The sequence below is a fragment of the Podarcis muralis genome, chromosome 3, assembly GCF_964188315.1.
Source record: "Podarcis muralis chromosome 3, rPodMur119.hap1.1, whole genome shotgun sequence".
NCBI lineage: Eukaryota > Metazoa > Chordata > Lepidosauria > Squamata > Lacertidae > Podarcis > Podarcis muralis.
Genome location: NC_135657.1, coordinates 3,025,351 through 3,049,807, shown reverse-complemented (window position 1 = coordinate 3,049,807; position 24,457 = coordinate 3,025,351). Strand labels below are relative to the sequence as shown.

The 24,457-nt window shown below is 49.9% G+C and overlaps 1 protein-coding gene across 8 annotated transcripts in view; it reads right to left on the bottom strand.

Annotated features, from left to right (window-relative positions):
• PTK2B (protein tyrosine kinase 2 beta) overlaps positions 1–24,457 on the bottom strand; it is a 121,742-nt gene that overhangs the window by 51,255 nt on the left and 46,030 nt on the right. For all 8 annotated transcript variants that reach the window (XM_077925369.1, XM_077925371.1, XM_077925376.1 and 5 more), the window contains 6 exons: positions 12,135–12,403; positions 8,623–8,801; positions 5,236–5,323; positions 1,513–1,592; positions 967–1,029; positions 80–134 (listed from right to left, as the gene is read on the bottom strand). In XM_077925369.1, the coding sequence (XP_077781495.1) occupies positions 80–134; positions 967–1,029; positions 1,513–1,592; positions 5,236–5,323; positions 8,623–8,801; positions 12,135–12,353 (684 nt within the window). In that variant the 5' untranslated portion in view covers positions 12,354–12,403. The remainder of the gene's footprint in view (positions 1–79; positions 135–966; positions 1,030–1,512; positions 1,593–5,235; positions 5,324–8,622; positions 8,802–12,134; positions 12,404–24,457) is intronic.

Genomic DNA, 24,457 nt, shown 5'->3' with positions numbered 1-24,457 from the left:
AGATGTCTTGAACTGGATGAGCCTCAGGGCCCTTTCCAATGAGTCTGTGAACATTTTTGACATCCAAGGCACTTCTCACCTTCAGATTCTCCTGCATCTGCCTTGGGAAGAACAGATCAAGACCCACTTCCTTCCTGGGAAAGAGAAAGCAGAGAGGGCTTTACATACTCCCTCGAAATGCATTTAAGGCAACAAATAGAAGAAGACACTTTCACCCCAGCATGGTTCTCCTTTATCACATACACAGCCCAACAAGACAACGACAAGAATCCGCTGACAGCATACGAATCAATTTGACTAACCTGATCCAAAAACACACACATACCCCACTCACACACAAAAACAAATTTCACTACAGCCAACCAAAGACAACCAACCCCACCCTGGGCCACCCTCAACATCTCTCGCCACCAAGGAAATGTGAGTTGAAGAGAATCCAAAAGGCAGCAGTCTGATTGGTCCTAGAACAGGGACCGAGCAACGGGAGCTCACCCCGTCACGGGGATTCGAACCACCAACCTTCTGATCGGCAAGTCCTAGGCTCTGTGGTTTAACCCACAGCGCCACCCACGTCCCTAAATTAGAGGTATTGCCTCTCAAATAACCCAGTTATCCAAAGAGGTCCACAGTTTATCAGTTAATAACAAGCAGGCACTAACAGAACACCAAAGTACCAAAGTGAAATGGCGACAACAAGAGCAGACCCCTAAGCTCGACACAGAATGCGCAGAGGCTCTTAAAACAAACTCTTCTTATTGAATCTTCCAACAAAAAAAGATCTGCACGACAATTTGTGGAAGGCCAGATCAAACTCCTAACTGGAATGGTGCCCAGCATTCCAAATGACATTTATGAGACTTACTTGGCATTGGACAGAGTAGATGCACCAAGGGCTCGACTTGGTATCTAAAAAATCAAAGAGACTCAAGGAGAAATTGCACGCCTGTAAGAATGTTGTCTACTTACTCTAGGAACTCAAAGTTGGATTTCTTGTCCAGAGCGTTGTGAGGCATGTCCTTGTAGAACCTCCTGGGGATGGAGAGAGAGATGGAGTGTGCAGGTGGCATCAGTCAGGTGGGTTCAGTTTGCAGGGATAACTAACTGGGATCCCTCTGCTGATGGCCCTGAAGCCAAGCCTCCCCTTCCCTTGGTGTTTGTGATCCAGGAGAATTCCAAATCTAGACGGGAGTCACTCTCTGCACCACTGTGGCGACACTCAATCCTAAATAGGCCCAATTTCTTTCCACTACACCCCTCCTGTACTTATTTGGCCTCTCTGACTTTCTTTTGGGTTCCCTCAAACTCCCACACATGATTTTGGGAGCTTCCTGCAGACACGAAATGCTCCTTTCCTCCAGCTCGCCCAGTTCCGTTGCAGAGTAGGGGACAGGTCAGTGCTTTCGGAGGAGCGACAAGTTTTCTGTGATGGTGTAACCCCACAGGCAGGCAGGCAGGCAGGCTGCTCATGCGCTCAGTGTAACCTCCCCCCGGCCCCCCAGCAAGCCCACCTACCTGAGCTCCAGGCAGCCCAGCTGAAGGGCCATGCCCTCACTCACTTTGCTGGCATACAGCTGCATGTACTCGCTCCGGAGCTGGAAGAAGCAGAAATATGAAGAGGACCAGTTAGGGAGGCGGAGGTAAAGGTAAATGGAGCCCTGACCATTAGGTCCAGTCGCGGACAGGACTGAGGCCGTTTAGGGCTTTAAAGGTCAGCACCAACACTTTGAATTGTGCTCAGAAACGTTGATTTCCACCTCTGGTTCAGAACGCACTGCTAGTTTCCCCCCAAGTGTGCTTGAATTGATTTTGGATTCATCGCCTCCTCCTAGAATCCTAGAACTGCAGAGCTGGAAGTCACCCCGAGGTCCTCTAGTCCAACCCTCTGCCATGGCAGCAGAAGTGAATGGAAAGCTATGAACCTAAAAGGAAGCCATCTCCCTCTGCTCTTCTGGATCAGCTTCCTATTTCCCACAGTGGGGAAGCACACAAGCGAGACTAGAAGGCAGTTTAAAGCCCTAAACAGCCTCAGTCCTGTATAGCTGAAGGAGCGTCTCCAGCCCCATCGTTCTGCCCGGACACTGAGGTCCAGCGCTGAGGGCCTTCTGGTGGTTCCCTCATTGCGAGAAGCAAAGCTAGGGGGAACCAGGCAGAGGGCCTTCTCGGTGGTGGCACCCACCCTGTGGAACGCCCTCCCACCAGATGTCAAAGAGATAAACAACTATTTGACTTTTAGAAGACATTTGAAGGCAGCCCTGTTTAGGGAAGTTTTTAATTACTGATGTTTTAATGTATTTTTAACCTTCTGTTGGAAGCCGCCCAGAGTGGCTGGGGTAGAAATAACAAATTATTATTATTACTACTACTACTACTACTACTACTACTACTACTACTATTCCCTTCCATCTAAACTGGCATCTAAACAAAAGAGCGACCCGCACAGTGAATTCCACAAATTAATTCTCCATTGTCCAGCCTGAATCTGCATGGAGCCCAGAGATCCATGGAATAAACAAGGAATAAACTTTGCCCCACTTCTGGCCATGTCAGCCCTGCCGCATATGAGGCGAGGGCCACAATCGCCCTTTCCCACAGTGTACCAGACACTGTCTGAAATTCTGCAACACCGAACTTCCTTTGCGGGTGGGGAATATGGACAGCAAGACCTGGAACTCGTGGCTGCAGGGTGGAGTTCAGGGCCAGCTGGGAAGCTTTGCAATTTGCAAAACCCTCAAATGCAAAGGCAGCTTTCCTCACGCCTTAGAGCCTAAATCGTGAAGAGGTTTGCACCCAGCACATCTCTGAGATCATGGGTAGGCAAACTTAAGGCCTGGGGCCCAGATCCGGCCCAATCGCCTTCTCAATCCGGCCCCGGACGGTCTGGGAATTGGTGTGTTTTTACATGAGTAGAATGTGTGCTATTATTTAAAATGCATCTCTGGGTTATTTGTGGGGCATAGGAATTCGTTCATTTCCCCTCCAAAAAATATAGTCCGGCCCCCCCACAAGGTCTGAGGGACAGTGGACTGGCCCATAGCTGTCAACTTACAGAATTGAAAATAAGGGAACAGCAGCCTTGAAAATAAGGGATCAGCAGCCAAAATAAGGGATTTTCAGGGCATTGGTATGTTCAACTTCTGAGCCCCTCCGAGCCAAAGGCAGATAGCCCAGCCAGCAGCCAAACGAAGCCTCAAGCGGTGGTTCCCACAGTGCAGCAACCCGGCAAAGGGGATGCAGCAAGGAAAACCACCGTCACCTCTCCGCTGGGAAGCGCTGAGCAAAGGCGAGTCCCCAGGCAACGTGGCTGATTTGATCAACACAAGGCATGCAAGCTCCACCCCCCAGTCGTTCTTAGACTCCTTATTGGGTGAGCAACACAGCCAAACAACACAGCTGGAGCCTCCCTCCTCCCTGGCCGGCAGGGAGGGAGGGAGAGGAGCTGCTTCCTTTGAAACCCGGGAAATTTAAGGGACATCATCAATAAGGGACAGCAGCGGGACACAGCGCTGGGATAAGGGACCTTCCCGCCAAATAAGGGACGCTTGACAGCTATGGACTGGCCCCCTGCTGAAAAAGTTTGCTGACCCCTGACTGAGACCGTTCAGCTTCAAACCAAGCTCTTACTACTCACTGAGCCCCCAATGTTACGAAGAAGAGAATGTTTTCTGAACAGGCAGGGTGAGGCAGCTGGTTCGGGTACTGCAGCCTCCCCCAACCCGGTGCCCTTCAGATGTTTTCCACTACCCAGCTGGGCATGATGGGAGTTGTAATCCAAAACATCTGGAGGGCACCAGGTTGGGGAACGCTGGCTGCCAACGGATTCTGAGTGATATGAAAAGTGACAGCCGTCTGCAAGGTTTCAGCCACAGGCATGACATACCAGACATTTCCGCTGCGCAAGGTGTGCTTGGACTGTGCAAAGGGGCTTTACTTTGCCTGGGGGGGGGGGGAATTCCCTTTTGGGGTTCCCCTTCTCGGGTGCTGAAAAGGGCATGCCGTGAAGCACCTGGTTTCACTTCCATCCTTGCACCCAATCCACTCCCTGGTCCTGAATGGGTTAACTGTGCCCCTGAAAGACCAGGTGCGCAGCCTGGGAGTCATTCTGGACTCACAGCTGTCCATGGAGGCGCAGGTCAATTCTGTGTCCAGGGCGGCTGTCTACCAGTTCCATCTGGTATGCAGGATGAGACCCTACCTGCCCGCAGACTGTCTCACCAGAGTGGTGCATGCTCTAGTTATCTCCCGCTTGGACTACTGCAATGCGCTCTACGTGGGGCTACCTTTGAAGGTGACCCGGAAACTGCAACTAATCCAAAATGCGGCAGCTAGACTGGTGACTGGGAGCGACCGCCGGGACCACATAACACCAGTCCTGAGAGATCTGCATTGGCTCCCAGTACGTTTCCGAGTACAATTCAAAATGCTGGTGTTGACCTTTAAAGCCCTAAACGGCCTCGGTCCAGTACACCTGAAGGAGCGACTCCACGCCCATCGTTCATCCCAGACACTCAGATCCAGCGCCGAGGACCTTCTGGCGGTTCCCTCATTGCGAGAAGGGAGGATACAGGGAACCAGACAGAGGGCCTTCTCGGTGGTGGCGCCTGCCCTGTGGAACACCCTCCCTTCAGATGTGAAGGAAATAAGCAGCTATCTTCTCTTTAAAAGACATCTGGAGGCAGCCCTGTTTAGGGAAGTTCTTAATATTTAATGCCGTATTGTTTTTAACACTTGATTGGCTGGGGAAACTCAGCCAGATGGGCAGGGTACAAATAAATTATTATTATTATTATTATTATTATTATTATTGCAGCAGAAGAATGGTTTCCCTTAAGACGCCGAGAAACACATAAAATTTGATGTACACAGGCGCATAGGAAGATGCTTCATGCAGGAAGATGCTCAGCAGAAGACTCTTAACCTGAGGGTCACGGGTTTGAATCCAACGTTGGGCAACAGATTCCTGCATTGCAGCGGGTTGGACTAGATGTCCTTCAGGGGTCCCTACAGTTCTATGATTCTACCTCAGTACTGTCCTGCTGGCAGGTAGGTCTCCAGGGTTTCAGGCTCGAGTCTTTCCCAGCCATAGCTGGAGACGCCGGGGATTGAACCACCGACCTTCTGCACGCCAGGCAGCTGATCTATGGCAGACCTACCACCCTTGTGCCTAGATGCGAAAGGAGAACACAGCGCCATATGGCTCAACACAGCTGCGCCCGGGATAAACGCAAAGGCTCCAACCTGCTGGTAGAAATACAGGAGCGTCGTCCGGTCCTCTTGGAAGCGTTCTACGTAGTCCTCCGGGAGGTAGCGGATCTGGAGGTCGTACCTTAAAAGGACAGGACAGATTATCTTACGATACCCATCGCTTCACCTGACTGGAGATCACATCCATCATCTCCACACCTCTCTCCGGTTTCGCTGGCAGGATCTTATCTTTGGAACTCACAGGTCTGGAGCCCCGTTCGCAACATGAGCAGAACGAAACCCGCGTCTGAGCGTGCGCAAGTCGCGATTCGCCGCTTCTGCGCATGTGCGTGACGTCATTTTGAGCATCTGTGCATGCACGAGCGGCGAAACCCAGAAGTAACCCATTCCGGTACTTCCGGGTCGCCGCGGGATGCAACCTGAAAAGATTTAACCTGAAGCAAACGTAACAAGAGGTATGACTGTACAGTGGTACCTTGGTTCTAAAATGCCTTGGTACTCAAACAACTTGGAACCCAAACACTGCAAACCTGGAAGTAAGTGTTCCGGTTTGCGAATGTTTTTCGGAAGCTGAACGTGCTCCGTTTTACAACTCCCATCAGCTCCACCAATGCAGCCTGTTTTCAACTACTACTCCCATCAGCTCCAGCCCACACAACCCCTTTTGGACTACAACTCCCATCTGCTCCAGCCAACGCAGCCCCTTTTGGACCACAACTCCCATCAGCTCCAACAAACACAGCCCCTTTTGGACTACAACTCCCATCAGCTCCAGCCAACACAGCCTTTTTGGGCTACAACTCCCATCTACTCCAGCCAACGCAGTCCCTTTTGGACTACAACTCCCATCAGCTCCAGCCAACACAGCCTTTTTGGGCTACAACTCCCATCTATTCCAGCCAACGCAGTCCCTTTTGGACTACAACTCCCATCAGCTCCAGCCAACACAGCCCTTTTGGGCTACAACTCCCATCAGCTCCAACAAACACAGCCCCTTTTGGACTACAACTCCCATCAGCTCCAGCCAACACTGCCCTTTTGGGCTACAACTCCCATCAGCTCCAACAAACACAGCCCCTTTTGGACTACAACTCCCATCAGCTACAGACAACACAACCCCTTTTGGACTACAACTCCCATCAGCTCCAGCCAACACAGCCCCTTTTGGACTACAACTCCCATCAGCTCCAAGAATCACAGCCCCTTTTGGACTACAACTCCCATCAGCTCCAGCCAACACAGCCCTTTTGGGCTACAACTCCCATCAGCTCCAACAAACACAGCCCCTTTTGGGCTACAACTCCCATCAGCTCCAGCCAACACAGCCCTTTTGGACTACAACTCCCATCAGCTCCAGCCAACACAGCCCCTTTTGGACTACAACTCCCATCAGCTCCAACAAACACAGCCCCTTTTGGACTACAACTCCCATCAGTTCCAGTCAACACAACCCCTTTTGGACTACAACTCCCATCAGCTCCAGCCAACACAGCCCCTTTTGGACTACAACTCCCATCAGCTCCAACAAACACAGCCCCTTTTGGACTACAACTCCCATCAGCTCCAGCCAACACAGCCCTTTTGGGCTACAACTCCCATCAGCTCCATTCAACACAGCCCCTTTTGGACTACAACTCCCATCAGCTCCAGCCAACACAGCCCTTTTGGGCTACAACTCCCATCAGCTCCAACAAACACAGCCCCTTTTGGACTACAATTCCCATCAGCTCCAACAAACACAGCCCCTTTTGGACTACAACTCCCATCTGCTCCAGCCAACGCAGCCCCTTTTGGACTAAAACTCCCATCAGCTCCAGCCAACGCAGCCCTTTTGGACTAAAACTCCCATCAGCTCCAGCCAACACAGCCCTTTTGGGCTACAACTCCCATCAGCTCCAACAAACACAGCCCCTTTTGGACTACAACTCCCATCAGCTCCAGCCAACACAGCCCTTTTGGACTACAACTCCCATCAGCTCCAGCCAACACAGCCCTTTTGGACTAAAACTCCCATGAGCTCCAACAAACACAGCCCCTTTTGGACTAAAACTCCCATCAGCTCCAGCCAACACTGCCCTTTTGGACTACAACTCCCATCTGCTCCAGCCAACACAGCCCTTTTGGACTACAACTCCCATGAGCTCCAGCCAACGCAGCCCCTTTTGGACTACAACTCCCATCAGCTCCATTCAACACAGCTCCTTTTGGACTACAACTCCCATCAGCTCCAACAAACACAGCCCCTTTTGGACTACAACTCCCATCAGCTCCAACAAACACAGCCCCTTTTGGGCTACAACTCCCATCAGCTCCAACAAACACAGCCCCTTTTGGACTACAACTCCCATCAGCTCCAGCCAACACTGCCCTTTTGGACTACAACTCCCATCTGCTCCAGCCAACACAGCTCCTTTTGGACTACAACTCCCATCAGCTCCAGCCAACACAGCCCTTTTAGGCTACAACTCCCGTCTGCTCCGGCCAACGCAGCCCTTTTAGGCTACAACTCCCGTCTGCTCCGGCCAACGCAGCCCCTTTTGGACTACAACTCCCATCAGCTCCAGCCAACGCAGCCCTTTTGGGCTACAACTCCCATCAGCTCCAACAAACACAGCCCCTTTTGGACTACAACTCCCATCAGCTCCAGCCAACACAGCACTTTTGGACTAAAACTCCCATGAGCTCCAACAAACACAGCCCCTTTTGGAATAAAACTCCCATCAGCTCCAGCCAACACAGCCCTTTTGGGCTACAACTCCCATCAGCTCCAACAAACACAGCCCCTTTTGGACTACAACTCCCATCAGCTCCAACAAACACAGCCCCTTTTGGACTACAACTCCCATCTGCTCCAGCCAACGCAGCCCTTTTGGACTAAAACTCCCATGAGCTCCAGCCAACGCAGCCCTTTTGGACTAAAACTCCCATCAGCTCCAGCCAACACAGCCCTTTTGGACTAAAACTCCCATGAGCTCCAACCAACACAGCCCCTTTTGGACTACAACTCCCATCAGCTCCATTCAACACAGCTCCTTTTGGACTACAACTCCCATCAGCTCCAGCCAACACAGCCCTTTTAGGCTACAACTCCCGTCTGCTCCGGCCAACGCAGCCCCTTTTGGACTACAACTCCCATCAGCTCCAGCCAACGCAGCCCTTTTGGGCTACAACTCCCATCAGCTCCAACAAACACAGCCCCTTTTGGACTACAACTCCCATCAGCTCCAGCCAACACAGCCCTTTTAGGCTACAACTCCCGTCTGCTCCGGCCAACGCAGCCCCTTTTGGACTACAACTCCCATCAGCTCCATTCAACACAGCTCCTTTTGGACTACAACTCCCATCAGCTCCAGCCACCCCAACTCCTTTTGGACTACAACTCCCATCCACTCCCACCAGCTACAGTCGTTGACTTCCTACCTCCACTCGGCTTCAATGTGCAGACACTCATACTTGTCCTGGACTTCGCCCACCGTCAGGTCCGGGTGGAGCCAGTGGATCTCGTCCGATTTCACGTGCTTCAGGCGTAATCCGTAGCACTCGGCGAGCTGGATGTCCGGACCGATCCTCCCACTCTGTAGGATCGACTTGATCACTTCCTGCAGAACAGAGTTGCAGTGAGAAAGCAGGAAAGGCCAGGGTTGTGTGTGTGTGTGTGAGTGTGTGTGTGTGTGTGTTTATGTGCAGGACAAAGGGGTGGGAGAAAAGAAAAAAGTTGTGACAATCTTGTGCAAATTGAAGAAATCAGATTCCAGAGGAGGGGGAACCCAGTCACTTTGACAAAATTGTGCTTTAGAAGCAATTTGCCACACCCCAAAGATTAGATTGATACTTAATCAAAATTTGAAATAGAGGTATTAAATAATAAGTATAAGATTTTGTCTAAAATGTATTAATTGCTGCTTGAATGGCACTTGAAAGGTGAAGAGGTAAAGTCGGTTCTGATACATTGGGCCAGAGATTTTGGGTATAATATACAGCTAAAAGATTGGGAAAAACTGTGGAAAGAAGGATTAAAATTTACTGCATGCAATGCTTTGAAAGAGAATGTGGTGAAAATGATGTATAGGTGGTATATTACCCCTGTGAAATTAGCTAAAATATATAAAACAAGTAATAAATGTTGGAAATGTAAAGAAAAGGAAGGAACTTTTTATCACATTTGGTGGGAATGTAAAAAAGTGAAAAACTTCTGGGAAATGATATATAATGAGATGAAAAAGATGTTAAAATATACATCTATTAAGAAACCAGAAGCATTTTTACTTGGCATTGTAGGAGATGATATTAATAGACAAGATTGTAAGTTGTTTTTATATGCAATGACAGCAGCAAGAATATTACTGGCACAAAAATGGAAAAAAAAGAATTACCGCCAAAAGAAGAATGGCAGATGAAACTGATGGACTACGCAGAATTGGATAAATTTACAGGAAGGATTCAAAACCTGCGGGACCAGAGATTCTTAGAAGACTGGAGTAAATATAAGAACTATTTGAAAAGTAATTGTAATGAACAGATTACGCTAGTAGGACTGCAAGAAGTCTTGTGAGGATGATTATTTGAAATATTGCAAGAAAGATTGTGAGGAGAATTGTTAGTTAATGATAATTAAGAGTAATAGAGAAATTAAGAAATGCAGAATAAGTGATAAAGAACGGAAAAGCATCAGTGGTGTTGATGGAAGACTAAAATATTGTATAAGATAAGAAGTTATGTTATATGATTGTTGGAAATGATATGTTAAAAAAATTAATAAAAGTGTGTGTGTGTATTAATTAGATTGAGACTTAAAGGGCACTGGATTGCTATAAAAAGGAGGAAACTGGGTTTTTAAAAAAACCTGCTGCTTGTTTTTACTGCAAGGGAAATGTGGCCTCGCTGGTCCATATGCTCTGGGAATGTTCTGTCATGTACTTCTTATGCGCAAGATGTTTTCAGATGCTCTAACGCCCATCTGCGGGTTCCCACTTATGCAAGCCACCTTAGGTGAGGGGGCTTGACATTCAGGGACATGTAACGAGCCCTTCTCTGCATGTTGAGATTTTGGAGAACTAAGACTTTCCTCAAAGGTCCGTATAGTTCAAGCTATGGTTTCCCCAGTAGTGATGTATGGAAGTGAGAGCTGGACCATCAAGAAGGCTGATCGCCGAAGAATAGATGCTTTTGAATTCTGGTGCTGGAGGAGACTCTTGAGAGTCCCATGGACTGCAAGAAGATCAAACCTCTCCATTCTGAAGGAAATCAGCCCTGAGTGCTCACTGGAAGGACAGATCCTGAAGCTGAGGCTCCAATACTTTGGCCACATCGTGACAAGAGAAGACTCCCTGGAAAAGACCCTGATGTTGGGAAAGATGGAGGGCACAAGGAGAAGGGGACGACAGAGGACGAGATGGTGGGACAGTGTTCTCGAAGCTACAAACATGAGTTTGACCAAACTGCGGGAGGTAGTGGAAGACAGGAGTGCCTGGCGTGCTCTGGTTCAGGGGGTCACGAGGAGTCGGACACGACTAAACGACTAAACAACAACAACAACAAGACTTTCCTCAGGGAACCCAAAAACAGATTACGGGTATTTGAGCATCTCCAGAAAGAATCCCACCCCTATTAAACAACAGTAATTGGATAGGTCAGGGTAGGGGCAATTAAAGGAAACCTTATTCTGGAGAATTTTGTTTTAACCTCTAAGGCCGGCATCCCCAACCTGCAGCCCTCCAGATGGTTTGGCCTACAACTTCCATGATCCCTAGCTAACGGGACCAGTGGTCAGGGATGATGGGAATTGTAGTCCAAAACATCTGGAGGGCTGAAGGTTGGGGATGCCTGCTCTAAGGTTTGGTGTAAATAAAGTGTAAATAAGTAGAGGTTATATACCAGTAATGAGTTGCTCTCATTTCATTTTATCTGTTTCTTTCTTTCATTATTGCTTTTCTATCCATTCTTAAGGGTGCTCAAAGTGGCAGGCCTTTATCTATTTATTAAATTTCTATAGCACCCTTCCTCCGGGGATCACAGGGTGCTTGACTATATAGTTCCCCCACCTCTCCTCCAGTGACCGCAGCAACATTACCCAGTGAGTTTCATGGCTGAGTAGGAATTTGAACCCAGGACTCTCCCACGTCCTCTCTAACCACTATGCCATGCTGTGCCTGAGTTTTAAGTAGTCTTAAATGTTACGATGCACAGGAAAGAGACAATAAGAGGCCAGGGAGTGCAGGAGAAGGGCCCATCTGCTACGCAGGATGAGACCCTATCTGCCCGCAGACTGTCTTGCCAGAGTGGCACTTGCTCTAGTTATCTCCCGCTTGGACTTCTGCCATGCGCTCTACTTGGGGCTACCTTTGAAGGTGACCCGGAAACTACAACTAATCCAGAATGCGGCAGCTAGACTGGTGACTGGGAGCGGCTGCCAAGACCACATAACACCGGTTCTGAGATATCTGCATTGGCTCCCAGTACGTTTCCGAGCACAATTCAAAGTGTTGGTGCTGACCTTGAAAGCCCTAAACGGCCCTGGTCCAGTATACCTGAAGGAACGTCTCCACCCCCATCATTCTGCCCGGACACTGAGGTCCAGCGCCGAGGGCCTTCTGGTGGTTCCCTCTATGCGAGAAGCCAAGTTACAGGGAACCAGGCAGAGGGCCTTCTCGGTGGTGGCACCCACCCTGTAGAACGCCCTCCCTTCAGATGTGAAGGAAATAAGTAGCTATATTTAATGCTGTATTGTTTTTAACACTCTATTGGAAGTCACCCAGAGTTGCTGGGGAAACTCAGCCACATAGGCGGGGTATAAATAATAAATTATTATTGTTGTTGTTGTTAATAAATCAATAAAAACAAACAAGTAAGTTGCCTCCCTCTTCCCCCCACCGCCACCGCCCTCTGATCTTAGGCTGAGCCCCCAAAAACCCTTTTCCCCATGACAGTCTCACCCTGATCTCGGTCATGACGGTACATTTGACCAGCTTGAAGTTCTTCCCCATGTTGAAGCTGTTGCTGTGGAAGCAGACCTTGAGGATCCGGACCTCGTCCTTGTCGATGTCGATGGGCACGGCCACCATGGTGGACTCCGAGGGCCCCGCCAGGCTGAAGCAGCTGCGCAGAGAGTTCGCCCTCAGCCGGCTCAGCGCCTCCGGCAGTCCGGACATCATTTTGAGCAGCGGCGGCGGCAGTGGGCTAGCTAAAGCGGGAACATCACTCCCTGGAGAGACAGGAGGCGAGAGGAGAGGGGTCAGGTGGAAAGCAGCTCAGATCGTATAAAAACCCTAGGAATTGTAGGGCCGGATTTAGGTTTGACGAGGCCCTAAGCTCCTGAAGGTAATGGAGCCCTTTATATGTCCAGCTGACCCTAACTGACCAGCAGATGCTCTCCAGAATCTCAGGCCAAGAGAAATCCTTTGCACCAGGTCCTTTCAAATCACAGATCCTGGGGTTTAGACTGGCACCACCTGCATGCAAAGGAAGTGTTCTGCCAGCCTGTCCAGATACCCAGGGGGACCAGCTTTCATTCCTGTAATCTGTGGGTGCACCCCCTGTCCAGGGCCAGATTGAGGTTGGATGAGGCCCTAAGCTCCTGAAGGTAACGGGGCCCTTTATATGTCCAGCTGTCCTTTGTCAGCAACAAATTGTCCCTGTTTTTTGTGTTGAATAAATGCTATATGGTAATTGATGGACCTCATAGGTATCTAAAGCCATTTATAATAATAATAATAATAATAATAATAATAATAATAATAATAATAATAATAATTTATTTATACCCCACCCATCTGGCTGGGTTTCCCCAGCCACTCTGGGCGGGTTCAAACAAAACACTAAAATACAATAACCTATTAAACATTAAAAGCTTCCCTAAACAGGGCTGCCTTCAGATGTCTTCTAAAAGTTTGGTAGTTATTTTTCTCTTTGACATCTGGTGGGAGGGCGTTCCACAGGGCGGGTGCCACTACCGAGAAGGCCCTCTGCCTGGTTCCCTGTAACTTGGCTTCTCGCAGCGAGGGAACTGCCAGAAGGCCCTCGGCGCTGGACCTCAGTGTCTGGGCTGAAAAATGGGGGTGGAGACGCTCCTTCAGGACTGAGGCCATTTAGGGCTTTAAAGGTCAACACCAACACTTTGAATTGTGCTCGGAAATGTACAGGGAGAGAACCATGACCTTGAGCTCCCTGGAGGACAAGTCAGCTGCAAACATAACAATAAACCCCAGAGGAGCCCCCTGTCTCCCCATGGAGGATGCTCATCTGAATAATCAGGTCCTATCCTATGCAGAAATGCCCTGAGGTTACGCATCTCCCATGGTAAAGGCTGCCTGGAAGGGAGCAAGCCCCAAAATTGTGGGATGTGAAACACAAGAGCAGTCAAGTACAACAATCCTAGAGTGAACGTGCTTACACATGGGGAGGAATGTTTGTCCAGCCAGCAGGTAAACTTCCTGTTTCCTTCTGGGCTGGGACAGACTTCCTCTGCATGTGACTGGAGGTGGGTGTGGCCTCACCTGTGCAGGTAACGACAAAAGCACAGGGCAGGGCAGCCATCTCTCTCTCTTTGACTACATGCATCGAAGAAGCAACATCTGCTTAGCCAATGATGCTATCTTGGTTTCCAGCCAAGAGAGGAAAAAGGGACTGTCTGTTTATGGGATATTTTCCAGGTGTATGTTACTTTTCTAAGCTAAGTCTGCCTTCTGGGATCCGATTGTGAACAGAATGATATGTGAGTAAACTCTTTTTATACTTTTATAGAAGACTGTGTCGTGTCTTATCTTTTATGAGGGAATAAGGGGGAAATACCAGAGCAGTTATTATAGAAGCTTTAGCGAGCCTGAGCAAACGCATCCGCTGCGAGTTTAAAAAGGGGAATGTTAATCTGCTAAATTGTGAACTTGTTAACACAAGTTGGAAAGGCTATAATCAAACAATATATCCTCTCCTGCATCCCTGAACATTCCCACAAAAATAAGCCTCATGCTACGCAGAGTGGGGAGGGTTAGCTCAGTCAGTAGAGCATGAGACTCTTAATCTCCAGGCCATGGGTTCGAGTCTCATGCTAGCAAAAGGTTCCTGCATTGCAGAGAGTTGGTCTAGATGACCCTTGTGGCCCGTTCCAAATCTACAGTTCTATGATTCCAACAGAGGAAGAAGCACTGCATGTCCCAAAAAACCCCAGGGTTTGTTCCATGCTATTGCCCTTAGCCTCTTCATGGATCACTGCCTTGATCGCCGAAGAATGGATGCCTTTGAATTCTGGTGCTGGAGGAGACTCTTGAGAGTCCCATGGACTGCAAGAAGATCAAACGCATCCATTCTGAAGGAAATCAGCCCTGAGTGCTCACTGGAAGGACAGATCCTGAGGCTGAGACTCCAATACTTTGGCCACCTCATGAGAAGAGAAGACTCCCTGGAAAAGACCCTGATGTTGGGAAAGATGGAGGGCACAAGGAGAAGGGGACGGCAGAGGACGAGATGGTGGGACAGTGTTCTTGAAGCTACCAACATGAGCCTGACCAAACTGCGGGAGGCGGTGGAAGACAGGAGTGCCTGGCGTGCTCTGGTCCAGGGGGTCACGAAGAGGCAGACACGACTAAACGACTAAACAACAACAACAAATTGCCCTTAGGCTAGTCTCCCCCTCCATATGCATATGTGAATGTTGTACAAATTCAGTCCAACCAAGGTATGTACAAATTCAGTCCAACCAAGGTTCCCTGCCGGCGCGTTTTTCAGAGTTGGGGAAAGCTGCACCGGTTGAATTCCTGCCCGACACTCAGCTGTCAAAGGCGCAAGAGCTCTGCCCGGAGGAGGAAGCGTGCCTTGCTGGTGTCGCTCTCGCCCCAACCGGGCAGGAGGGGGCGACAGAGCCGTGCAAGCGCAGCCTGAGCTTTCCACCCCGGGAGAGGAGAGACATTTGATCTGCAGAGAGTGTGATTCTCACAAGTACAGGCGCTTCCTGGGGGAGATGGAGCTGGCTGGCTCCTCCAGCCTGCTGCCACCCGCAGCTCCCTGCCAATTCCAACTCTCCATCTGGTAGCCTAACTAAGTCATGCATGCTATTCCCTGCTGATTAGGAGGAATCTGAGCCAGGATAGGGGCCTCTCCCCTCCTTTGATATTAACGTATGACACAGGGACCTCTGACTGGCCGACTCTGGGGTGGGTGGCCGAGGGAGCCGGCGTACAGCTTCCATGTCATGTGGCCAGAGCAGCGCACGGAAACGCCGTTTACCTTCCCGCCGGAGCGGTACCTATTTATCTACTTGCACTTTGACGCACTTTCAAACTGCTAGGTTGGCAGGAGTAGGGACTGAGCAACGAGAGCTCAGCCCGTCGCGGGGATTCGAACCGCTGACGTTATGATCAGCAAGCCCTAGGCTCTGTGGTTTAACCCACAGTGCCACCCACGTCCATTTTAGATGCATTTTAGGTGCATTTTAAAGGTAAAGGGACCCCTGACCATTTGGTCCAGTCGTGGCCGACTCTGGGGTTGCGGCGCTCTTCTCACTTTACTGGCCAAGGAAGCCGGGGTATAGCTTCTGGGTCACATGGCCAGCATGACTAAGCCGCTTCTGGCAAACCAGAGCAGTGCACGGAAACGCCGTTTACCTTCCCGCCGAAGTGGTACCTATTTACCGTATTTTTCGCACTATAGGACGCACCGGTCCATAGGACGCACCTAGATTGGGGGGTGGGGGAATAAAGGGGAAAAAAATTATTTTCCCCCCCGCCAGGCGCGGGGCTGGGGCGGGGGAAGCCCGAGCTTCCCCCTCCCCCAGAACGGGACCCAGAGCCATGCCGAAGCTGCGCGCAGCTTTGGCATCGCTCTGGGAGCTTGCGGGGCTGGGGGAGGAGGAAGCCCTCTGCCAGCCTCCAAACCATGTCGGGAGACAGCGGGATGGCGCGCTGCACCTCTCCCGCTGTCCCCCGAGTTTGCGGGGCTGGCGACGGGGAGGAGCAGGCTTATCCCCCCCCCCGCCAGCCTTCTAACCAAGTCGGGGGACAGCGGGAAGGGCGGCGTTCCACCTCCCCGCTGTCCCCCGAGCTTGTGGGGCTGGTGGTGGGGCTCTCCTGAAGCCTGGAGAGCGAGAGGGGTCAGTGCACACCGACCCCTCTCGCTCTCCAGGCTTCAGCGAAAGCCTGCATTCGCACCATAGGATGCACACACATTTCCCCTTCATTTTTGGAGGGGAAAAAGTGCGTCCTATAGTGCGAAAAATACGGTATCTACTTGCACTTTGACGTGCTTTCGAACTGCTAGGTTGGCAGGAGCAGGGACCGAGCAATGGGAGCTCACCCCGTCATAGGGATTCGAACCGCCAACCTTCTGATCGGCAAGTCCTAAACTCTTTTTTTGTTGTTGTTGTTTCAGTGCTATCTGGACATACCCTTTATTTACGTATACATCTTTCAGATTCTGCTTGATGCACTATTTTAGAAATGTGAAGGGGGGGGGGAATTAAGGTGAGGGAGGTGGCAGATGACTTTCATTTGAAATGAATTCTTTTCAACCCTACGTAGAACTCCTTAACAGGTCAGAGGCGGGATTTTGGAAACCAAGGAAAGATGTGAGTGAGTTAAGTTTCTCCAACCTGAGTGGTTAGAGCACGATCCAGCAGAAAGTTCTGAAATTCATTTCCTACTGCCTTCTCTACAAATTTAATTCATTTTGTATCTGCACAAGAATCACAGGATTGGAGGGTCGGGAGGGTAATCTAGTCCAATTGCCTTCGATGCAGGAATCACGACGGAAGCATCCATGACTGACGGCCGTCCAACTTTTGCTTAAAATCCTCCATCCTCAGAGGGAGTCCGTTCTACTGTCAAACAGCTCTTGCCCTCAGAAAGTTCTTATTTATTTATTAAATTTGTATACAACCAATCATCCGAAGATCTCAGAGTGGTTCACAAGATGACAAAGTTCTTCCTGACGTTGAGTCAGAATCTCCTTCCTTGTAACTTGAAGCCATGGGTTCGAGTCCTCCCCTCCGGAGCAGCAGAAAACAAGCTTGCTCCTTCTTCCATGTGTCAGCCCTTGAGATGTTTGAAGATATCCATCACATCACCTCTCATCAGGAAATCAAAGAGTAGCTATAATTTGGATGTTGTTGTTGTTGTTGTTCCCCTTCACCATAAGGTTAAAATATATTGGCGCTGTGGGTTAAACCACAGAGGCTAGCGCTTGCCGATCAGAAGGTCGGCGGTTCGAATCCCCATGACGGGGTGAGCTCCCGCTGCTCGGTCCCTGCTCCTGCCAACCTAGCAGTTCGAAAGCAAGTGCAAGTAGATAAATAGGTACCGCTCCGGCGGGAAGGTAAATGGCATTTCCATGCGCTGTTCTGGTTCGCCAGAAGCGGCTTAGTCATGCTGGTCACACGACCTGGAAGCTGTACGCCGGCTCCCTCGGCCAGTAAAGCGAGATGAGCGCCGCAACCCCAGAGACGTCCTCGACTGGACCTAATGGTCAGGGGTCCCTTTACCTTTACCTTTAAAAAGAATACAGGAAATTACGTTCCTTCCTTGATTTTTGAGTTGCAACCACAGGATGCCAACCTTGGCCTGAACCTGCATACCTCTTTTTAAATTCTTAGGCTCTTATTGAAAGTTACACTTGGTCCACCAGCTTTGAAGTTACTCCAGTTCACTGTTATTATTTCTTACACGCTGCAAAGAAAGAGAGAGGGAGGAGGGAGGAATAACATATCATTTGACAGCGGGCCAAATCCTGAGCGACTGAGAACAGACTCGCTGCGTTAATGGCCCCGCTGAGGAATTGGCTGACCTCATCCCTTCCGCTATCCTCCTACCAGGGACAGAGATTTACAAATGAGTGATGCATGAGAGTAATAGCCGTCGTCCCCAACCCTTTCCCATGGAGACAGAGCTGGCTGTCATCTTGCACGCTACGACATATGAATAAACTGCAGCCTTCGCAGCTTTCACTGGGGCAGCGTGATACTACGGTTGCCTCCAAGACGGGTGCAAATGAGTGATGCCTGACTTTTGCTGGGATGAAGGAATCCGAGAGCCAAGAAAAGGAATGATGCTAAGAAGGGAGGTGGGGATTGACCCACATTCGCCAAGCTCTGAGCTTGCATTTTGCATTTTGCAAAGTTGCATGGGTCCTCTGCTCTCTGTTTATTTAAAACATTTATGTAGCAGAGCAGCTCACAACACAGAAACACAACACAGTAAGATCCACGTAAATAAAATGTGGCTGGGGAAACCCAGCCAGATGGGTGGGGTGTTGTTGTTGTTTAGTTGTTTAGTCGTGTCCAACTCTTTGTGACCCCCTGGACCAGAGCACGCCAGGCACTCCTGTCTTCCACTGCCTCCCACACTTTGGTCAAACTCATGCTGGTAGCTTCGAGAACGCTGTCTCACCATCTCGTCCTCTGTCATCCCCTTCTCCTTGTGCCCTCCATCTTCCCCAACATCAGGGTCTTTTCCAGGGAGTCTTCTCTTCTCGTGAGGTGGCCAAAGTATTGGAGCCTCAGCTTCAGGATCTGTCCTTCCAGTGAGCACTCAGGGCTGATTTCCTTCACAATGGAGAGGTTGGATCTTCTTGCAGTCCATGGGACTCTCAAGAGTCTCCTCCAGCACCATAATTCAAAAGCATCCATTCTTCGGCGATCAGCCTTCTTGATGGTCCAGGTCTCACTTTCATACATCACTACTGGGAAAACCATAGCTTTAACTATACGGACCTTTGTTGGCAAGGTGATGTGTCTGCTATTAAATTATTATTACTATCATAAAATATTAAAATGCAGTTAACAGCCATCCACAGTTTAGCCAACCCAACATTGCAAACCGTGGCTATAAGGTGCTATGCCCCGCCTCCCCTTGCCTTCCATCTCCAAAGATCCTGGGGGTTGTGTTTTGGTGACATTTTCTGCCATTTATTTCATGCCTTTTGAGGCAGCTCTTCAGTGATAATCTCACGTCGGCTAACAATAAAAATGTGTTATGAACATGCAAGAAGTACAGCATTGGAACAGCGAGTCTGCTGTGGGAATGCATTCATTGTGTTTTGATTAGATGTGCAATATTGTCTCCTGGACTGAGCTCAGTGGAAACGGATTCTGTGTGTTTACAGCGGCTTCCGGCTGTGCACGGTGCTGATTGGCTGGAAACTGGAGATGTCACTAAGTCAACTTCTGGCTGTGCACACAGCTGATTGGCTGGTAACGGAAGGCATCATTATGTCAGTTTATGGCTCAGCACAGTTCTGATTGGCTAGAAACTGGAGATGTCACCCAGTCACTCCCTTCCTCCAGTATTTCAACATTTACAAAATTCATTCCACCTTTAGAATAATGGTGTGTGTGTGTGTGTGTGTCTAGGGGCAAATTTACATTCAGCTGACTACATGCCTTGTTTTTACATTTTTTTAAAGGGAACCAGCCCACCTGTAGCACAGAGGAAAGTGTGGTACAGAATTTTGGATCAGCACTTTGTTAGAGGACTAGGGCAATAATTACAATCCTGCTCTGCCTTACAGGGTTGTGACAAAAAGTATTTACTGACTTGATTTTCATAGCACATGACCTCCCAATTGTCTGAAAGAGGCCCCTGGTTCAGTTTCCACTAGAAATCAAATCTCTGCAATGAAAGATTTGGGGGCCAAACTGGGCTGGATGGACCAAGAGTCTGACTGAGTCTTCTTCTTCTTCTTCTTCTTCTTCTTCTTCTTCTTCTTCTTCTTCTTCTTCTTCTTCTTCTTCTTCTTCCTCCTCTTCCTCTTCTCTTCTTTGGCAATCTCTCATAGCCAAGTAAGATTGTCTTCCATGAACACAGTCTTAACAGTGAGTCCGTAAGTGACTGTGGAGGCCAATTCTGGATCCACACGTCCTTTCACAGTGGGGACATAGGTTTCCGGGCGGGAGTTGATCACGGTGTGGATTTGCCAAGCATGCCTTCCTCTTAGTACGTTTCTCCCTTGCGTCCTGAGATTGAGCGTCTTCAAAGCCCAGGACACCTTTGGTAAAGGCTGTTCTCCAACTGGAGCACTCGCAGGCCAGGGTATCCCAGTTGTCGGTGTTTATACTACATTTTTAAAGATTTGCCTTGAGAGAGTCTTTGAACCTCTTTTGTTGACCACCAGCATTACGCTTTCCATTTTTAAATTCGGAATAGAGCAGTTGCTTTGGAAGACGATCATCAGGCATCCAGTCCAACGAGTACCAAGTCTTACCGAGTACCAAGGCAGCCTCACATTATCCGTGCGAAAGAAGCACCTGAAGCAATTTCCCCCAAAGCCTGATGGATGTCATTAATCACACTCCGTCACATTACCACCAGTCTGAACGCCAAGGAACAGAAAAATGTCACCACCTCCATCCCACACAGAGCCCGTTGCAGCTAAGAAGCAGGGAGAGGAGCAATCGGTTTCCTGGGAGACTCACTGAAAAGGCACAGATCAGTGAATGAGAGCCTGGAGGGAGGAGCTGTGGGGTTGAGGCAGCAAAGCCGAGAAAGACACCTGGGTCTCTTTGGGACTGCTACAAACTGATGTGGAACCATGGAGCGCAGAGCTGGAACCTGAGAAACTGAGCAGAGCTGAGGTTTTCAACCATTTTCACCCATCTGTGCCCAGCGCAGAGTTGGGAAAGGTTCAGGTTAGGGTAACCGGAATGATCAAGAGGAAGGAACGACTCCCCAATGGAGAAAGGTGGCAGCGTATGGGTGTCTTTAGTTTAAGAAGAGAAGAAGAAGAGTTTGGATTTGATATCCCGCTTTGTCACTACACGGGACGCGGGTGGCGCTGTGGGTAAAACCTCAGCGCCTAGGACTTGCCGATTGTATGGTCGGCGGTTCGAATCCCTGTGACGGGGTGAGCTCCCGTTGCTCGGTCCCTGTTCCTGCCCACCTAGCAGTTCGAAAGCACTCCTAAGTGCAAGTAGATAAATAGGTACTGCTTTATAGCGGGAAGGTAAATGGCGTTTCCGTGTGCTGCGCTGGTGCTGGCTCGCCAGAGCAGCTTTGTCACGCTGGCCACATGACCCTGAAGTGTCTCCGGACAGCACTGGCCCCCGGCCTCTTAAGTGAGATGGGCGCACAACCCTAGAGTTGGACACGACTGGCCCGTACGGGCAGGGGTACCTTTACCTTTCTCACTACCCGAAGGAGTCTCAAAGCGGCTCACATTCTCCTTTCCCTTCCTCCCCCACAACAAACACTCTGTGAGGTGAGTGGGGCTGAGAGACTTCAGAGAAGTGTGACTGGCCCAAGGTCACCCAGCAGTTGCAGGTGGAGGAGTGGGGAAGCGAACCTGGTTCACCAGATTACAAGACTACCGCTTTTAACCACTACACCACACTGGCTCTTAAGAAAAGGGTTGCCAGTAGACTTCTTAAACTGGGGTGCCCAGAACTGGACACGACTCCAGGTGGGGTCTAATAATAATAATAATAATAATAATAATAATAATAATGAAGAAGAAGATGATGATGATGTTATTTATACCCCGCCCATCTGGCTGGGTTTCCCCAGCCACTCTGGGCGGCTCCCAACAGAAAATTAAAAACACAATAAAACATCAAACATTAAAAACTTCACTAAACAGGGCTGCCTTCAGATGCCATTTAAAAAATAATAATAATAATAATTTATTATTTGTACCCCGCCCATCTGGCTAGGTTTCCCCAGCCACTCTGGGTGGCTTCCACAAGTAAAAGTAAGATACAGTGGTACCTCAGGTTACAGACACTTCAGGTTACATACGCTTCAGGTTACAGACTCCGCTAACCCAGAAATAGTACCTCGGGTTAAGAACTTTGCTTCAGGATGAGAACAAAAATCGCATGGCGGCGGCAGCGGGAGGCCCCATTAGCTAAAGTGGTACCTTAGGTTAAGAACACTTTCAGGTTAAGAACGGACCTCCGGAACAAATTAAGTTCTTAACCTGAGGTACCACTGTAGATGCTTATTGCCTTGACATCTGATGGGAGGGCGTTCCACAGGGCGGGTGCCACCACCGATAAGGCCCTCTGCCTGGTTCCCTGTAGCCTCACTTCTCACAGGGAGGGAACTGCCAGAAGGCCCTCGGCGCTGGACCTCAGTGTCCGGGCAGAACGATGGGGATGGAGACGCTCCTTCAGGTATACCATGGCAGAATAAAGAGGCACAATCGTATCACTTGATCTGGACTTTACACTAAAGTCCATTATTTTGTTCTCACGGCCGCCGGCCAGATTCCCCCAAGGAAAGCCTGCAAGCAGGACATAAGCGCGAGAGAGCACTCTCGTCTTGCTTCAAAAATGTGTTCCCCAAGGGAAGACGTTCCTTTCCCTTGGTTTTCTGCATGGTTTGGGTGCCTTTAGATGCAAAAGCTTGTCCCGGCTTTAATTACAGGCTGCCTCTGTCTGCTGCGAAGCACTGAGATATCCTAAATTGCTCAGCACGGTGTGTGTGTGTGTGTGTGTGTGTGTGTGTGTGTGTGTGTGTCTTAGGATTCTCTCGGCACCCCACCCCAGCTCCCCACAGCCTATAGGCTCAGGATGCCACAAGTCTCTTCCTTCTCAGAACGGAGCTGCTTAATTGCTGCCTGGAAGTATATATAATTATAGTTATACGGCCCTCCAAATTCTCTTCCGTTCTTGGATGGAAGATTGCGCAGGGCTCTGGCTTAGCTGAAAGAATTTGCCTTGAAGGGTAGGGAAAGGAATCTCTAAAGGGCTGGGGGGGGGGAGTTGGTCGCAGCTCCAGCCTTCACAGGAATGTAAGAACAGCCTGCAGGATCAGGCCAACGGCCCATCTAGTCCAGCATCCTGTTCTCACAGTGGCCGACCAGATGCCTGTGCGAAACTGGCGAGCAGGATCCAGCACAAGGACATTGTTTCCTCCTGCAGTTGCGTGGCGAGTCCCCCGCCCCCGGGGAAATAATGACACGTGACACAATTATTAAGGTTAATGGGCTAAACAAGGCCACAACTTTATTGGTTACAGGTGATGAGTGGTATTGGCTTAGGCATTGGTCCTAACCGACTATATCCGACTTCAGAAGTCCAGGAAGGGTTAACCACCAGTAGGGGGAGTCCTGCTGACGCACATCAACTAGGAACTCCCCCGGGGTCACCAATTGTGGGTGTGCCTTGGGCCCTCACCTCCCTCGGCTTTGGACAGGGCACCGGCCCCCTGAATCCTTTACTGGACTACCCTTCAATATGTGGGGCAGGTGATGGCGCTTCCTCCCCTCTTCCAACTACAGAACTATACCAATGCCTAACCGCCAATACCCAGAAAGTGGTGACGATTTGCTACGAGGTAGGCGGAAACCAAGTGGCTGGTGCCAGTTTGCCAAGTGGAAAAATTCCTACCAGGCCCCTCAATGGCGACCAACCAAGGTCCATAGCAAGGTCAAGGAACGAAAACCTTATAGGGCGGGAGGCTGGCAGGCAGTGAAGAGGGAGATCCCCGGCCACGTCCTGCATTAAATAAGGCAGGCCACACCCCCAGAGCCAGCTGATTTGGCTGGCCAGGAGGTGACGTGGCTGGGAATCCCCCCAATTGCCCAGGGTGGGGCCTTGAAGCCTGCAACTCCACCTCTTCCGAAGGGCGGATGTGGCTTTCCGATGAACTGGTATTCTGAAGCATTGCAGGCGCCAGTCGTGGAGGCAGTGCATAGCCATTGTGAGTAGCAGCCACCAATAGGCCTCTCCTTCTCCATGAATTATTCTAATCATCTATTAAAAGCCATCTAGGTTAAGGCTACGGGATGCAGGTGGCACTGTGGTCTAAACCACTGAGACTCTTGGGCTTGCCGATCAGAAGGTCGGCGGTTCAAATCCCCGCGACGGGGTGAGCTCCCGTTGCTCGGTCCCTGCTCCTGCCAACCTAGCAGCTCGAAAGCACCTCAAAGTGCAAGTAGATCAATAGGTACCGCTCCGGCGGGAAGGTAAACGGCGTTTCCGTGCACTGTTCTGGTTCGCCAGAAGCGGCTTAATCCTTTTGGCCACATGACCTGGAAGCTGTACTCCGGCTCCCTCAGCCAGTAAAGCGAGATGAGCGCCGCAACCCCAGAGTCGGTCACAACTGGACCTAATGGTCAGGGGTCCCTTTACCTTTACGTCCTTGCATTAGTCTAATCATCTATTAAAAGCCAGCTAGGTTAAGATTAGGGGACGCGAGTGGCACTGTGGTCTAAACCACTGAGCCTCTTGGGCTTTCCAATCAGAAGGTTATTCAAATCCCCGCGACAGCTTGAGCTCCCGTTGCTTGGTCCCTGCTCCTGCCAACCTAGCAGTTTGAAAGCACTCCCAAAAATG